The sequence below is a fragment of the Eretmochelys imbricata genome, chromosome 6 (assembly GCF_965152235.1).
Source record: "Eretmochelys imbricata isolate rEreImb1 chromosome 6, rEreImb1.hap1, whole genome shotgun sequence".
NCBI lineage: Eukaryota > Metazoa > Chordata > Testudines > Cheloniidae > Eretmochelys > Eretmochelys imbricata.
Window position 1 is genome coordinate 58378658 of NC_135577.1, and position 17849 is coordinate 58396506.

General features: G+C 44.8%; 1 protein-coding gene across 5 annotated transcripts in view; it reads left to right on the forward strand.

Moving 5' to 3' along the window:
- PRDM11 (PR/SET domain 11) overlaps window positions 1-17849 on the forward strand; it is a 53377-nt gene that overhangs the window by 23567 nt on the left and 11961 nt on the right. For 4 of the 5 annotated variants that reach the window (XM_077818580.1, XM_077818582.1, XM_077818583.1 and 1 more), the window contains exons 4-5: window positions 1070-1332; window positions 2614-2681. In XM_077818580.1, coding sequence (XP_077674706.1) covers window positions 1070-1332; window positions 2614-2681 — 331 coding nt within the window. Of the gene's footprint in view, window positions 1-1069; window positions 1333-2613; window positions 2682-9590; window positions 10004-12047; window positions 16139-17849 lie in introns of those variants that run through there. The other variant, XM_077818584.1, reaches the window with a different exon arrangement.

A 17849-nucleotide genomic window follows, 5' to 3' on the forward strand; every position in this document is an offset into this window, starting at 1 on the left:
AGGCAGGGATTCGTGACAGCCAGTCTCCAAAGTTCTGGGTTTGTAGTGGGGCTGTGTGGAGAAATAGATAGAAAATGTGCTAGGGCCTCTGAAGCATAAGGATTGGGTAACTGTGGAGTTGGCCTGGCAGCCTAATAGAGAGCCTACAAAGTCCAGATTTATGAGTTTTGGAACCATCATTCTCAAGCAAGGGAGCATTGCATGGGTAACTCCTTTTTTCGTTCTCCACATCCTGGGAGGGAAAAGTGTCCTGGCATACACTTGCACACCCTGAGTGTTGTTGGCCTCCTAAGGAAGCCACAGCCCCTTCCTGTCACAGGAGAAGTATATGATGCTGTCTGTCGCTGAGGCATATGACAAAGGTAGTGGGATTATGTGGGCAAGGGTATTTACTGGGTGTATACAATGGGTCATATACCCAACAAGCAAATGAGAGTGCTGCCTCCAAGAGCTAGTAGTTTTAAGGTGTAAGACAGCACAGAATATGGCTGACATGTTCTCGGGAACAGGTAGGCTTTCAAGAGGAACTTGCAGAATAAAATGCTTGGCAAACTGCTCTGGGTGTAAGCTGTGACATGGGAGGAGCCACAAAAAGAGCTGTTGGCAGGGAGCTTGGGAAGAGAAAGGGTATAGGAGGGGATATGGGAAGAGACATAAGTGGGAGTAGAATTGTATACATCCTGGACTGGAAGGAGGATTAACTTGATACAAAAAGTGAGTGGAAGCTAGTGAAGGGCTTGAAGCGGTGGGGAGATGTGGTCAGAGCAGCAGGAGAAGAAGGCAGTCTTGTTCCTCTTTTAATGAACTGGCTTTTTGTGTGCACATGCATCCATATGAACACATTTCTGCCCCCTGCTGAATGGAGGCAGGACTGCTAGACTGTGTCATAGGCCCTGTATTGCTGAAAGATTCTCCCTTTCCTCAGTGGCAGGGTTCTTTGCTTTTGGAGTAGAAAAATGTGAGTTCTGTCCTTATTGTTGAAGGTTGTATAAGCTAATAATTGCTTTCAGATGTTGGCATTTCTGCCAATGGAAGTTTCAGCTCACAAGTTAATTCCTGTTTCCTCCAGTTTGTGAGTCCTGCCAGGAGTATTTTGTGGATGAATGCCCAAACCATGGTCCCCCCGTATTTGTGTCAGACACTCCGGTACCTGTTGGTATCCCTGACCGGGCAGCACTGACCATCCCGCCTGGCATGGAGGTGGTGAAAGAACCCAGCGGGGAGAATGACGTACGCTGTGTGAACGAGGTTATCCCCAAAGGTCATGTCTTCGGGCCGTATGAGGGGCAGATCTCCAGCCAGGACAAGTCAGCAGGATTCTTCTCTTGGCTGGTGAGTGTCCTAACTGCCTCCCTAATTGTGACAATCCAACCACACAGCCTAGAGCAGCGAGTTATGGGGTGATGGTACTAGCTCTGCTAAAAGAGTGAGTGCCTTTCTGTTGATATTCATTTGCAGCAGCTCCAGGTCCACCTATTGTAATTATTATTTTTTTAGGGATACAGATTAGAGAAGGGGGCTGGGAGTCAAGATTCCTGAATTGTATTTCCAGATCTGGGTGGGAATGTGGTCTAGTGCAGGACTTCTCAACTGATGGGGCAAAACCCACAAATGGTCCACAAAGGGGTGCCTTCTGGGTCACAGCCAAGGGGCTGAGAAAGCATCGAAGTCCAACCGTCACTGGAACTTAGAAGAAATGAATGAATAGCTTACTCCCTCTCCTCTGCCTCTTGCTGTTCTCTCTGGCATGCCCTCCAGCCAATCCTGAGGAAGCTCCTCAGTGTATCTTCCTCGACTCTAAGGGTTGGGGAGGATCACTTCTGGAGATTACAGAACTGTTTCCATGACCTCTTGAAACAGCACTTCCCCCTCCCCTGAACCAGAGCACTGTGAAGAGCGAAGGAGGGAGAAGCCCGCCAACCAAGATTCAAGAGTCCCAGCACTCCCTAAATCTGTCATCCACCAGGAGCAGCTCCACTACCACACACAGTCTTCAGCATTAAAAACCATCCTGCTATTATCCCAATCCCACAACACTTTTCAGCCATAAAGAAACCACAAGGTGGATTTGAGGTTGTGGGTATGAAACACTGAGAACTGCTTGTGAGTGATTAAACCTACAACCAGGACCCCCAAGTTCAGCTCACAGCTCTGCTATTGATATGCTTTGTGACCTTGACGCAAGGTCCTTATCTCTGTGCCTCAGTCTAGCCAGCTGCAAAGTGGGGATATGCCTCAGTTCTGAGGGAGAAGAGGAAGAGGGGCATTCAGTCTCTGGCATCTTAGCTGAGACTGTCAACAATTGTACAAAATAGTACCAGCTGCAGTGGTAGTTTTGTGCTGTGGATATTTATACACTGGACAATGGACTGATACCACCAAGCTCATTTCACAGAGGGGACCACAAACACATATCCAGTGGGAGCAAGCTAGATGCTCTACTGGTCAGGGCTAGATGTGAAACCATGACCCAGAGGTAAAATGCTTTATATCCCAGTACCCCCTGACCAGGAGCTAGAATGGAAATTTGATCTAGATGTGAATAGTTCTGTATTCCCTGATTCTCTCTGAGCCAGCCAGTCTTCCTGTTACTTTTATTTTATTATTCTACAGATTGTTGATAAGAATAACCGCTACAAATCTATAGATGGGACAGATGAAACCAAAGCAAATTGGATGAGGTGAGTCTGGCTCTCTTCTGACTTCCCTGAAAAGGGCTTATGATCCAGAGAAAAGGCAGGATGCGCTTCTCATCCTTCTGTGTGACAGTTACAAAAGAGGCCCTTTCTTACAGGATTCAACTCTTGTGTTCTTCTATTAAGTGCTCTTGTGAGAGTCCTCTGCTGTCAGATTGAATGGTCGGATCTAACGGAGGGAGGTGTGTGCAGAGAATGGCTGTTCTTTGTGATGAGCAAGCACAGTAAAAATAGTGAACAGATATACGCTTCCCCCTTCTTACAAACATTAACAAGTCTCACTCCAGTTTTCTTTAATTTTTTTCCCCCCATTTTACTTTCCAGTGTTTGCAAATAATCTTGCAGAAAGTATTCCATATTAATTTTATCCTTTCCCATTTTCCAGACATAGAGAGAGAGAGAGAGAGAGAGAGAGAGACTTTTTCCTTAGGTTTCTAATGGAGCAAATTCTGCTATGGCGCTCTTCTGTTTGTTTTTCTTGTTTGTGTCACTAGTATGATTGATTATATAGGTACAGCTCATGTTATTGAACTCTACTGGCTGAGTGGCTTCATAGCATCAGAACACAGAGCAGTGTAGGTACTGGACAAAAAGTGGATCTGGTTCTTGAATGGAACAGTGAGAAATGAAGATGTTTAGCATTTATACAGCACTGTTTAGTTTCAGAGTTCTTTACAAGTATTGATGTACTCTTTGCAGCCCCCTATGATGTTATAAGCAGGTAGCACTTACTTTGTATAAATTGGGAAGCTACTCCAAAGAGGTGAAGTGGCCCAAGGCCACGGATATATCAGTAGCAGAGTTAACAGAGGGCATGAGAACTTGTGGATTTCTTGCTACTTCTATGTTCTTACCAATCAATAACACTGCCTTCAGTGGTGGATTTTTGAAGAGCTAGATAGATGGTGTCAGGAAAGCATTCCAGACAAGATCAAAATAACTTTGGGGTTAATTGGATTGTTGACCCAAATTAATAGTTCCCTTATTAGCTTCACCAAGAAAAGAGGCGTAGTGTGGAACACATATGGAGACACTACAAAGGCAACCAATCCAGCCTATATTCTGGCACTGCTCTTCCTTTTTGTCTGCTTGCATGAATGGAGGGTGTCCTGACACTTGTATCCAGGATGCCAATGAGACAAGAAAGGCTGGAGTTCTTAATACTGTCATGTGGTCTTCTGTGTGTCTTTACTCCAGTAGGACTGATCTCTAGTCTGGAGTTATGTAATTCGTGGAAAAGAGAAGGGGTGGGAGAAGGAATGGATGGATATTTGGATGTAGCTCTTACAGCAAAGATTTCAAAGATCAGAAACCATAGTAGAGATTTCCATGGTCAGAAGCCACGGAGAGATTTTTCTGCTATTGTTACCATTTCTCATAACCCAATCAGGGGCAAAAGTGGGAGTAGAGAGAATATGGTCCCATGAAACAAGAACCTTATAACAATATCTTCCTCCTGGATTTGACTTGCATGGCCCTACCACTACCAATTTTCATGGTGGCCCTATCCGGGACCAGTTACCAGCACAGTGCCATCGGACAGAATGACCTCACAGGAACCTTTTCACAAAGCAGCATTTGCCTTGGTTATGTCCTGATGGAATGGCCAAACCATTCTGCTCAGCCTGGTAGAGTGAGTAGACTATAAAAGGTTGGATGGAGAGAATCGGAACAACAATGGAGATAAGGTGCAAGTAGGGTGACCAGACAGCAAGTGTGAAAAATCGGGACAGGGGATGGGGAGTAATAGGCACCTATAGAAGAAAATGCCCCAAATATCAGGACTGTCCCTACAAAATAGGGACATCTGGTCGTCTAGGTGCAAGAGGGTCACCAGACTCCTTTAGGGGTTGTTTATTGGGGGACCCCAGACAGGTCACACACAAACTGAGCTCCATGGAGTGAAATCTTTCTGATCCTTCCACACAGAGCCTGGAAAAAGTGCTTCCCACAGTAGTAGTGTGGGGACTATGACTGTATTCATGCTAACAAACATGATGCTACTAAAAAGGATTGATGGGGAAAAGTTTTTGTGTATTCAGAAACTTTCAGATTGGGTAGGCATTCAGGATCCTGCCTTAGCATCTTGCCCCTCGTGGATATTATCCCCAAAAGCCATACTTCTCGGGATGCTGTAGCAGCATCTGGAAAAAGAGTAGTGCTGTCCTTGCCATTGCAAAGCGTTCGCTCTCTGTGAACGGAGTGGGTCTGCTCACCAGGACGGGGTCGTAGGTGAACAGCAGCCTGAGCTGATTCATCATTGTATTGTGTTGTGTGTCATTTTACGTGTCTTTGACCCACCCAATCTGATCATCTTTATATTCCTAATGAAATTTGGCACCTTCCAGTTCTTACTCTTCGGGGAATCCAGATCCTCTTTAAATAGGGCAGTGGCTAGAAGGAAAGGAAGAACACAAGACAGGGCAAGTGACAAGCAGCAGTTAGGTGACATGTACAATGTTGCATTTTTCCTTCTTCTCATGCTTAATCTCTGAGAAGCTCTTGGAGCTGGGCTGCATGTTGAGATGGCCACTGATCCAAGAACCAGTCACTGTAACAGTCTCCTCTTTGCGTAAAGGGTTGTTGTCTCTAATACTGTGTGGAACGTAGTGGTTTTGTTTTTAGGGGTTTGTGTGAACCGTTTCCTCGGTCTCACTTCACATAGGGACTGGCTTTGAACAAATGCCTGGACTCAAACCAAACCTCAGTCAAAATTCCTATGTTGCCTCCAGCTTTAATAAGAACCCAGGAATCTACCCTGATCCCGAATCTTACAAGGGCTCTCACAAAACCCAGAACCAGCCCCATTGTATTGGGTTACTTTTGGGATGTGGCAGAGACACTTCATACAGCTCTTGGTGACCTTTGTCATAAGGGATGAAGCAGGGGACACGTCTGGAAAATGGAACTGCCTTTGAAATAGGGCAGGAAGCCCTTAGGACACCCTTCTGGGTGACTCACCATTGTCCTCATTGGAAGATGGTGAAGGGAAGCATCTGGAGTTGTGGCAGTATCTAAGGGGATTATCACAGTGTGGTGTCTCATATGTGAGAGGCCTAGAATTCCTGTGGCAGGTTACAGTCTCCAAGCTGTTGCTAGAAAAGAGCACTCGAATTCTCAAAAACTTATTACCTGGTCCAAATCCCCACTCTGGGGATAGGAAAGTCTTAATTTACCTCACCACGTGCATATATGTGCATGGAACTGTCTGTGTGTTTGCTTTTTTAAGTTTAGCATTGTTGGTGCAACTCCTTGGGAACATTTTCCTACCACGTTTATGATGGCCGCATATGCACACAGTTGGGATGGGTTTGTAATAGCACTATCTTACTTTCTTCAGCCCTTTGGGCATGGCTGGGGATGGATGCCTGGTTTCAGTGTCCATGCTCGTTTAAGTTGGGTTGCATACATCCATTTCTGTTAGCTCTCAGCATGTGGGACCTGAGGGCTCTTATGGGTCCTCCTGTTTCAGTGAATTGCTGTGAAGAAGTAAGAAGTCATATAAAGCAGTATCACTCTGAAACTCTGACGGAGCCACAAGCTCCCTGCAAACAACAATCTAAAGTCACTGTGCATTTGCTCCTCAGAAGCAGTGTAGAGTGTAGGTGGCTTTGTATTCAGAACGGTTCTGTATATCACACATTAGCAATTCTCAAATACTCCTTTGCAACTGAAAGTGAAACTTGTACAGCTTTAAGCTGTCTCTGGGGCCCTGCTCCTTTTGAGCTAAGGAGTGAATTCAAAATGATGGATGGGCTGTTATGACTCCTGTGGGCAGGGTCTGGCAACACCCCACATTACATTCTGCGTGGGCCACAATGCTTGAAAGTTAAAACCTTCTTCCATTCACACAATAGGTGCCAAAACTAGAGGCCTGAAGAAGCTCTAAAAGGCAAAACACTAGGTTTTAATACCGACCCAAAACTCCTCCCAGGCTCCTGGTAACTATCACAACACTGCGCGAGCCTCTCACAACCCTGTGGAAACCAGGTCTGCTGGGAACCTGACACTTTCTGGCTTCATGTTTTGACTTAGTATCAGGCCAGGCTTCCCAGTTTTTGTAGAGTTTTTTGGTTTTTTGGTGTTTGGATTCTCTTAAACTGCAAACTGAAAGGAAAATTCGACTTTGATGCACAGACTCAGAAGGAAAAATTGGTATGAGCCCCTAGGACCTGAAACTGCCACATCTCACTTTAGCTTGTGACTAATTCACTGTGCAATTCCCTGTATGGCATTAGCCGCAATGGCAAACTTGGGACCCATAATTCACCACTGGTGCAGCTCCAGCAATGACAGAAGTTGTGAAAGCAGTAATGTAGACAGGGCTCAGTCTTGTTAATACTGTCAGCTTACCTTGCTCAGAGCAGCTCCCAAGCGAGTTCTCTGTTAAAATCCCGCCGGCTTTCCCTTTGTAGAGAGATTATCATACTGTTACCCTTTTTGACCAGAACAGTTAGCCAGTACTGGAAATCTTACTGGTTGTTTCAGTTAGAAGAAGAAATTGATGATGTCGTGAGATACTTGTTTGATACAATTCTGCTTATTTACAAAGAATGTGCATAAAGTCCCAGTTTCCCTGAACACAGTAGGAATCATACAGGAGACAGTTTCCTTGCAAATATTCCAGTCCTCTTTTCCCAGCCAGCATTCTGCCCCAAAGCTCTCTCTTAGCTTTCTCTCAGGGTCACGCTACATGTTCTGCTCTGGCTGTCGGCTTTCTGCTGCCTTCTCTGAGTGCTTCTGAGGTGTTTCTGGAATCATCTGTGCACAGGCAGATGTGTACACACACACACAACTCCACCAGAACAATACCCCACCCTCAGTATTTGCATTCAGCCTCCAGTAAAACCCCTCAGCCCACATAGCCCACCTCCTGACCGGCCTTTTATGTGGCCTGTGTTTTGGGCAGTGGCTCCTGTTGTTTCCTGTTCCATAAAGGAGCTTAACTGCTTCTTTCCTTGATCCTGAACAAGGGCGGCTGTTGTGCCTTCAGTGAAGTTTCACCCCTCCCTCAACATAACAGTACTAAGGAAAACAAACAAATACACCTGAAAGGGGTCCACTTATTTTTCCATATGTTTTTGTCATAGTTTGCATTTGTCTAGTGCCTTTCATGCCGATGTATCCCAAAGTTCTCCACACTGGGAGGCAGCACTTCCTGATAACTAGTGCAGATTACAAAAATGGGACATATTACCTACCCCTTAAAATGTATCTTGGGATCTTCAGTGTCCATGCCGCGCAGACAGGACCTTTTGTTTCAGATCTCCTTCAATTAACACTCCCTCCCTCCCCCCCCCCCCCAACTGCGTGACATTACCTATAACTTCTGATTGAACATATAGTGACACCATGCAGTAACAATATAATTAAAATTAGGCTTTTTAATGTGTGGTCCCAGATTAGATTAAACTTATTTTTAAGGACACTTTAGATTTTTTTTCATTTTCCCCCTGCCGCCACAGTGCTACTATAGCACAGAGTTAAGGTGGTTTGAATGCTCTAACTGGGCATTTCCATACTTAATATGTTTTGATTTCTTTTAATTTTTAGCATATGTCTGAATTTCCTGGGTTTTAATTGTTTGATTTGGGGTTAGTTACATCATCACTGATTGTTTTTACCTTAAATTACAGATATATATTTCCAAACATTACTCCATCTTGATGTAGATTTTTGTGAGAATTTCCTTTTTTAAATGATCAGAAACTTCATACATAGATGCTGAACAGGAAATCTAAAGAGAACATTATCATATATTTTTAATTATTGGAAGATGTGTAGTGTCAACCTTAAATCATGTTTATTTGAAATTTTGAGGCCAGAGTCACCTATGTGTTCTGACTGCTTTACTCTGCTCTGGAATAACACAAAGCACCCTGAACATACTGGTTAGGTAAGCTGGGTTTACAGGTCCTTTGTATTCTCAGTGCACACCTGTTTCCCCTGCCCCTCCAGTCTTCCATTCTCCTGCACCCACCAGGGCCAGATTAACCCATCACTGGGCCCTATGTAAACATACACTTATGTGCCCCTCTCTGCACATGAATAATAAATAGCCATAAAGTACACTTGCCATGGCTGGGCTGGCTATGCTGTGGATCCGCCAGGACCAGTTCTCATAGTGTTGCTGCTCACTTTGGCAGAGGGACAGCCGGGCCAAACTTGGATGAGTGGCATAGTGACCGGGCACTACTCAGTGAGTGTACTGTACGGCTGTTTGTTGGAATTCTCTGAAGTATAGTATTAGTTAACTACACTGAAGGAGAAACTTTCACTTAAGAAGATAATAAGTAAAAAAATTACTATTAATCAGTTCTTAAATTTAAAAAAAGTATTCATATGGTAGCCTGTAGATAAGATTTCAATGAGTTTTAACCGTAAGGGAAATTGAGTCTGCATTGTGTTCCCTTATTAAAATCATTTAGAACACACAAGTAAGGTCAAGACACAGCATACTTTTTTAAAGGTCCCATTTTTTAATTGTTACTTCATAAGCTAATTAATGGACTTCGCAAATTCTCACAAAATTCATTCACTATTCCGTGTATTGGTGAGGATATGCTGAAATGTTCATACATAACAAAAGGCTTTGAATCCCTGCTTTGAACTCAACTCAATCTTAATTGTGGCGTTCAACCTAGCACCTCCATAATAGTCCGAGTTTCAAGCTTGAAAGTTACCTTTTAAAAAACAAAATGGCCGCCCTTTTCTATCTCGACTGAGGAATATTGAAAGCTTGTTGTGGGTGTGGGTGGAATTGGTCCCACCAACTCCGTCTTGCTGGAAATCAGCCCCAGTGCAGCACTGGTCACGTGGTTGGATGTGGGGGGTGTGGTACTTGGCGTTGATTTCTTTTTACCCAATTGTGCTTTGTGGGATGTTCAACCCAAGGAATATGACTGAACGAAAGAGGAAGCCCAAGTTTTCCAAGGAAGAGCTGGACATTCTGGTCACTGAGGTGACCCGGAACGAAGCCATGCTGTTTGGGAGGGAGACAATGCGTCTATCCCATGCTGACAGGGACAAGATCTGGGAAGGCATAGCCAGGAAAATCACATCAGTCAGCCAGGTCCCCAGGTCTGTAAAAGACATTAAGCACAGATGGGACGACATGAAGAGAAGGACCAAGGACAAACTGGCATTCATGCAGAGGTCCCTCTCCAGCCCTGGCAGCACGGGGCGGCCCTCGGCCATCGTCCTGACCGCCCACGAGAGAGCCATCGAGTCGACGCTGCATTCGTCACACCAGATGCACGGCTTCCGGAGAGCGGATCTGGACGTGGTTGACAGCCCATCAACGAGCTGTAAGTATCTCTACATTAACCTCTGTTTTATGTTCACATATCTCAGTTTTGACGCAAAGGTGTCATTTGTGTATGATATGAGGTGTTGTACCTTCCTGCTCACTGTGGTGTTGGTCGCTAGTAGGTCTCTATTGATCATGGTGAAGTGAGATGGAAGCAAGTTTCCCCCATCCCATATTAAATTTTTTTTTTGCGTCAACTTCTCCCAGCCTTTTGCCCTATTGTGTCTCCCCCCTCTTATGATTGTACAGTGATAAGGTTCTGCCTTTTTAAGGGGTGGACAGCAGCTATCGAAGCCTTACGCAAGCCAACCAGGTATGGGGAGCTGGATGCAACTACTTCCAGTGGGTGGAAAGACCGTTATGAAGGACTAGGGAGGGTTCCCAAACATGCATCCCAGTAGGGAGGAGACTCTCACCAAATCCCATTACTAATGGATCCGCTGCACTGTAATCAGCTTCAACAAGGTCCTCTTTTTATGGTGACTATTGACACTTGTGCTCAGGCCATTGTGGGCTTCTTATCTAGTGGTTTGAGCGTTCAGTGCAAGTAATATCAATAGAAAGGGCATCTTAATGATTTGTTTTCTTTCCTGAAACAGAAGATTGACTCTGCTTTTTAGTTACGCTTCTTATAGTGAAATTCACTAACTCCTTCCAGCTCTGTAGGCCTAAATTGCTTTCTACTCTGTGTTGGTTTGGTTTGTTTTTTTGCCTTTACTTATGAATTTTTCTGTGTGGATGTGGCACTTGCTTTGCCGTAAGCCTATGGAGATATGAAGTAGGGAAGGAGGGATATCTGTTATTCTGGAAAGTAGACTAAGTATAGTTTCACTCTTGGTGTTCTCCCACCATGTTCTGTCTCTTCCCTTAGTGCTCTACCAGTTAACGTTGTTAATAGAAATGCAAGGACAGAATACTAGCACTGGCAAAGTGAGGCTCAGTCAGGGTGTGTCTATACTGCAAAGAAAAACCCATGATGCTGAGTCTCAGAACCTGGGTCTAGTGACTCAGGCTCACAAACCTCAGGCTGTGGGGCTAAAAATAGCCGTGTAGACATTCCTGCTGGGGCTGGAACTTGGGCTCTGAAACCCTGTGGGGGGGATGATCTCTGTTTTTCTGTGCAAGATAGACATGCCCTTAGATAACTCCTTGTGCCTACCTTTGGAAATCAGTAATCTATCTTTCAGAATCAGAAGGGTAATGTGCACATTTATATGGGGTTTCTAGCCTTTATCATCCAGAGATTCACGTCTTAACTGATAGCCTTTTTCAAAATAGTTCATATGTCTGTGTGAGAATATCAGTAGGTAGCTAGAAGTATAAGGCATTATCATTATATTTGTTGTACATATGCCCATGAACAGGGTTATCACGAGATTTTTATTGCAATCAGTGTCATTACAGTGAAGTGGGGTTTTCTTTGTGTGGCTATTTTTCCCCCTGCAACAGTCTAACATACCTAATTAACTTGGGGTCTTGTTGTTTTAAAGCAACATTACCAAATTACATCCCTTGGCACCAAACCAAAAATATTGCAATGCAAGTCAAATTTGGCAAGGACCAGGTGCCATTATATAAAATATAATATAAGCAATAGTACATGACTAGGTGTTTGTCATCAGATATCTACACATCTCTGGTGAGTTTTGACACTAGCCTGAAGGCCAGCTGTCTTAATTTAACCAGAACATGCAATTTTTCTTATTTAGCCGTGCTTTTGGAGAAGGTAGGTCATCACTATTGTTTAAAATTATTTTAGTTTCTGGTAACAAATCCTGACCCATGTGGTTATACTGGATAACCTCTCAGGTTGGATCCCTCCTCAACTGATTGGGTTCCTTCACATTTGTTGCTCAGGTGCTAATATTTGCTTTACATGGGCAAGCACGTTTAAGTTATGCACCAAAAACTGTATCTGGAGGCTTGTCTCTAACGCTAGGATAGTGAAGAGAGAACTTTCCAGCTGCTCTAAGATCTCTTGAAACAAGTCATGGGAGAGAAAGTTTTGCCGTAATAATTTGCACTTCTTGTTCTGTTTAAAGCTGATGAAGATGAGGAAATGCCAGGCCCCTCACAGGAGCACCACTTCTCATCACTGCAGAGGGATGGTGAAGAAGCCAGCCAGCTCTCTGGGCCTTCTCTCCTCCGCACGTCTTCTTCATCTGATCAATCTGAAGCTACCAACCAAAGGCAGGAAGTGCAGCACTTGTCCCCACATGCCCAGTCATCCTACCAACCCCCTCACCCACGCACCAGGAGTCCGCCCCTTTCTAGCTTCGATCGGCAACTACTCCATTCCCACACCCAGCAGACAGACCTGTTTAGGCAGTTCTGCCAGGAGCTGGTGGCTATCCACAGAGACATGGCGGACAGCATGCATGTGATTGGTCAGAGGATGACTGACCTGACTGGGCAAGTCAGCCAGATGTGCCAGACCCTGACAGAAATCCGTGATGGGGTCCAGGCTTTTCATAGGGTGCAGGACCCTAATGCCACCCCAAGGACTGTCCTGCAGGCACCCTGCTCAAGGAACCCATCTGAGCCCCATGCAGAGTCCAACCAAAGCCCCCCAAAGCAGCCTGCTCCTGCACGGACTACCAGGTCACAAAAGAGAAAACACCATTTTTAATCTGCTTCATGTTAAATAAAAGAAGGGAGGTCCATCCTGAGCTGTTGCGAATTCACAGGGCCTCCACCCAAGGATCAGTATTACATGGTGAGGAGCAGCAGGCCCCCCTTACCTGTAAAGCAGAGTTATGGCAGCTGAGTAGTAGGCCTGGCCCGATGGACTGACAAACAGGTGTCTCAAGCCTTTTAGAACCTGGATTGTAGGGAAGTTAAACCTCAATTCTTTTGTCTTGTAGCTATTTCGAGCCATCAGGGCCCCCTGTGCTTAAGTGCTCTAGAGGCTGAGAGATGCAATTAGACTGATTTCTTTGATCTTGGAGGATGCCTGTGAAACATTATTAGGGCAACATATTTGCAAACTTCCTTTAAAAACCAAACCACAAAATATCCCAGCCTCTTTCCTCCCACTATTATCCTGCAAATTGGCATATGTGCTATGCAGATTCTTAACTAAGTGATGCATCATTATAGCTTTAAAGGCTGTAATTGCTCATTAGTTTATCTTGTGCTCTGCAATAATGGGAGATCAGGGCTTACTGTAATAATTATATGCAGCTTTGGGAATGGGGATATAAAAGTGCAAATGCTGAGATGGGAAGAAAGTAGATGCAGAGAGAACCTCCCACCCACTGCAACTTGGGAGAGACTGTCCAAGCATTGTTTGACACGGAGGATGGTTCTCAATGTCCACTGAGAGTAGGATAAGAAATAATCCAGTTTAGTTTGCAGCAGAGGAAAATTTAGCTTAGATATTAGGAAAAATGTCTTAACAATAAGGATAGCTAAGCACTTGAACATGCTTCTAAGGGAGATAGTGGAATTCCCAGCACTGGAGGCTTTTAAGAAAAGGTTGGATGATCACCTATCTGGGATGGCCTAGGTATAATTAATCCTTCCTTAGCATGGGAGGATGGACTAGATTACCACTCCGTCCTCCCATGATTCCATAAAACCCTCAAAGATGTGGTGTTGCACTTGCCCAGAACCCTGCAGTATTGCACGCACTTGCACAGCAGGGTTTAATCCATCTATTTCCTTGAGTGTATCTGAGGCTCTGTCTGCACGTCACAGGCAGGGTTAAACATGGCTAGTATTTGTTGTGTGATTGTGGCCAAACAGGGTTGTACCATGTTCCTTTCTGGCGTGTTATAACCTCTATTGTTTTTGTGCACCAAAAAATGAGCTAGGTATTCTACAGAAACAAGTAAAGACAGAGTGCCTGATTCCGATCTCATGTACACTAGTTTTACATCAGTGTAATTCTATTGACCTCAGTGGAATTATTTACAATGGGGTATCTTAGGGCAGAATTTGAGGCATAGTCTCTGCCCTGAAGAGCTTACAATCTAAATTTCCTGATAGATATCTAAGCTAAAACCTCAAACACTTTGTTTCTGTCCAGACAAGCGAGAACGATGTTTCAGCATTTTAAACTTTGTTGTTGTCCTAGGCTCCCTCTGCCTTTACATGTATAATCTTGGTTTTGAAACTGCGTTTTAGCACCCTCATCCAACCCGGCTACAACACACCTTGTTGAGTTGAATCCGCACAGCAGTTTTTTCACAACACAATTGGGTGTTACCCTGGTTTCCACATCCTCATCTGTCATGCCACCTCAGACCCCAGAAACATCTGGCCAGTTATCCCTGTGTGCCAAGAGGACATTCACACAGAGCAGCACCAGCAGCTTGTGAGCCTGTGCTCTCTGGGATGTCCTACTGTTCATAGAGCTGGGTAACAGGAGAATTTTCCAAACTGGAGACACGAACAGACTTGGGGGGTTCACATCTACACACAAGTGTTACTACCTGGTTGCACAGAGATAGCACATGTTCTCCTAGATCTCTTGAAATGGTGACACAAGGTTAGCTGCCACAGTTACTAACTAAGTACTAACCATGTTGAGTATGTGAACACAAATCTGGTTTAGAGCCAGCCTTGTCACAAGCCAATTGCAAATTCAGCTAAAGATTGTGTAGGCAAAGCCTTAGTGGACAGGGAACTCGGACAGCACAATATGTGAGACCTACTTTACTGTTCTGAAACTGTTAAGAGTGTTTTCTTCTTTCAGCTGTTTGCCATTTCTCTTCTAAAATATACTGTGAGAATTGTCTAAAATACTTCAGTTCAGTGTTACTGCAGTGGTTGAGCCATTCCTGGTGTGTGTATTTTTATTTTACTGTCCTAATACAAATAGGTTAAATTTTAATTGCTTGAGAAAGCGCTCTAGTTCAAGAAAGCCAAGGTCTGGTGAGGAGAAAACCACCTTTCTTCTAGGAATTAATCAACTTTGGATCTCATAGAGGAATTTCCCCAGAGCATCAAGGCCAGAGCAGGGCAATGCTTGCTTTCCTTTCTATTAGTCTGCCATTTTGCTTCAGTTGCAATATTTGTATTCTGTAGAAAACTACTCTTTTTGGTTTTTATGGTGGGGGAATGTATTTGGTCTCGGCTGAGGTTGGAGAAACTTTTCTAATGTGGCTTAAGGAGAAACTGAGAAATGGCAAATGTTTTAAAAAGCTTGTATGAGTAAATATGGTGCTACTGCTGAATATTATTAGTAACATTCTTAGTTTATATTTATTATAATATTTGGTCCATGCCAATGTCTTGTTGATATAACTGCAAGATTAGCCCCACTGGTTATGTTGTCCTTGGGGAGCTGCCATGGGAACTCTCAAAGCTAGACAATGGAGGCCTCAGCTCTGCAGCTGGTAGGCATCCACAGTTCCCAGTAACATTTATGGTGGTTATGGGTACTCACAATGTTTTAGAATAAAGCCCTTAATCTATAGAAGCACTTAAAGAGCGATGACCGTCAGAGGTGGTTCTAGTCCTTTGGGGGCCCTAAGCAAGAATAATTTAGGGGCACTCCATTACCTCTTACTGACTCCCTAAAAATACTAACTGCATTATTTCTGCAAACCAAAAAATGTACCAACACAACACATACTAATATGCTTGTTAAAATCTCCACATTAAATAAGATGAATAGTATTTTGGGGGTAATACTAAATGGGGGGCCCCCATTGAGCTGCTTGGGGCCCTAGGCATTTGCCTAGTCTCTTTATGTCTGGAGCCACCACTGATGACCCTGTTTTCTGTTCTGCTAATGGGACAGCCTAAAGCGCAAACCCCTGAAACATCAGGGCTCAGGGGATTGCTGACGAGAAAGGACCACATATTATAAAATCCAATGACTAGATTAAGTTATATCCCTGAATTTCCTCTGTGGGGTATTACTAATGGGCCCAGTTCCCGGTGGGAATTGTCTGCCCTTGTAGACCCTCAGTGAAATGGTTGCTTTGTACTGTCTTGCAAAGGGCACTTCCTCCTGTGCACATCACACTGACTGGTGGTGGAAGCCTGAGAAACAAAGTGCCCGTGTTGAAGCATATTACTGTGCTTACGCCAGTATTTCCATTTCTTGTATATGCTGGAAAAATATTTCTTTAAAAGTATTTTGTTAAATAAATTACAATAAATATATAACACTTTTAACACACATGCTTGTTGGGTCATTTGTCCTTCCCACTCCATCTCTGCCTGGATTTGTGCCAGGGAGCTAAAGTTAAAGATCTGGTGTATGCAGCCATCTCAGAAGCCACATCCATTTGCTGTCTGACATTCCCAGACATCCCAGGGCTGCCAAATGTCACAAACCTGGAGTGACACACGAGCCTTTGGCAGCCCTGTCGCTTGTGGCTGGGCTGCAGGTAGGCACCTCCTGTGGCCACTGAAATGGAGGCAGCAAGCTGCCTGTTCCTCCTGGGTCTGCTGTGGCGCCTGCCTTCAGGCAGCCAGGTGGGCTTCTCTCTTCCCTCCCCTCGGGTTCTCCTGGCACCAGACCAGCACAGAGCCCCCAGGGAGGAGATAGTGCAGGTAAATGGGGCGAGACAAAGAGAACAGGATTAGGGAGGCTGAGGGGAGAGGGGCAGAATGACTGAGGTTCCCCCACAACAAACCTTTTCCAGGGCTTCCCAACTGTCCCACAACACACACACCCTGCCCTCCAGTGGCCTGTGGCTCTCTCCAATACTTGAATCTCCACTGGGTCCCCTTGTTCCATCCAAATCCCCCTTACTTCTGAAGTGTGTGAGAAATAGCTACACCAACCACCCCTGAGCAGGGAGACCTGAGAGCTTCTTGGCCTCTGGGAGTCCAGAGTCAGCTGTAAGAGAGAAGCGGTGTAAAGGGAATACAGAATAGCGTTTAGCCACTAAATGGAAAGCACATACTGCAGGGCCAGCTTCTGTGTAGCTAGGATCACTGCTGCTGCCCGCTTGCCTCTCCAACAGCTAAGGAATCAATTCCAGTCAATACACACCAGCAAGAGCGGCAGGCTCCCATGTCTCTGGGCAGTGCAATATCTGAACAGTGCTGTCGATCTGAGACCTGGCATTTTGCTGGGTCGGAATAGACTGGGCAGAGTCCTTGTCAGCATTTGAAGAGGAGTTTACTATGACTTTACACTTTGGCTTCTCTGTCCCAGGGCATAGGACAGCTGGGAGACTTTATGACCCCTGTGAGAGCTAAAATTCATTATTTTCACTTTACCCCGTAATCTGCAGGTACCTCTTCAAAACCCGAAGCAATTGCAGATGGATGGGTTTGACTGAGTCACATGTCTATGGTCACCAGTATCCCTCTCCTTTTGGAACCTCACCTCACTAATATTGCTGGGAAACAGCCTTAAGGTCTTGTCAGAAATTGTACCAGTGTCTATGTCTTCACGAGAAATGCTGCAGTGCTACAGCTGCCCTGCCCTAGTGCTTCAGTGTAGATGCTCACTCCCATGCCAGGAGGAGCTCTCCCATCACTGTAGTTACTCCATCTCCCTAAGAGATGCTAGCTAGATAACACCGGTGGTTAGGTTGGCTCAACTATGTAAACAGGAGGGGGGATTTTTCACACCCCCTGAGCATTGTAGCAGGGTCAACCTAACTTTTGATGTAGATATCGTTAAATTGCTTCAACCCCGTCATGTAGACAGTCTTAAATTGGTTTGAGCACCTTAGGCAGTGTCTACACCTAAAACGTAGGTTGACCTAGCTACATCACCCGGGGATGTGAAAAAATTTGCCCCCATGAGAAATGTGGTTGAGCTAACTTAAGCCTTAGTGTAGACACCACGAGATTGGTGGAAGAATTCTGTCAGCCTAGCTACCACCTCGCTACAGTGATGGAAAAACCCCTCCTGCTGCTGTAGCAAATGT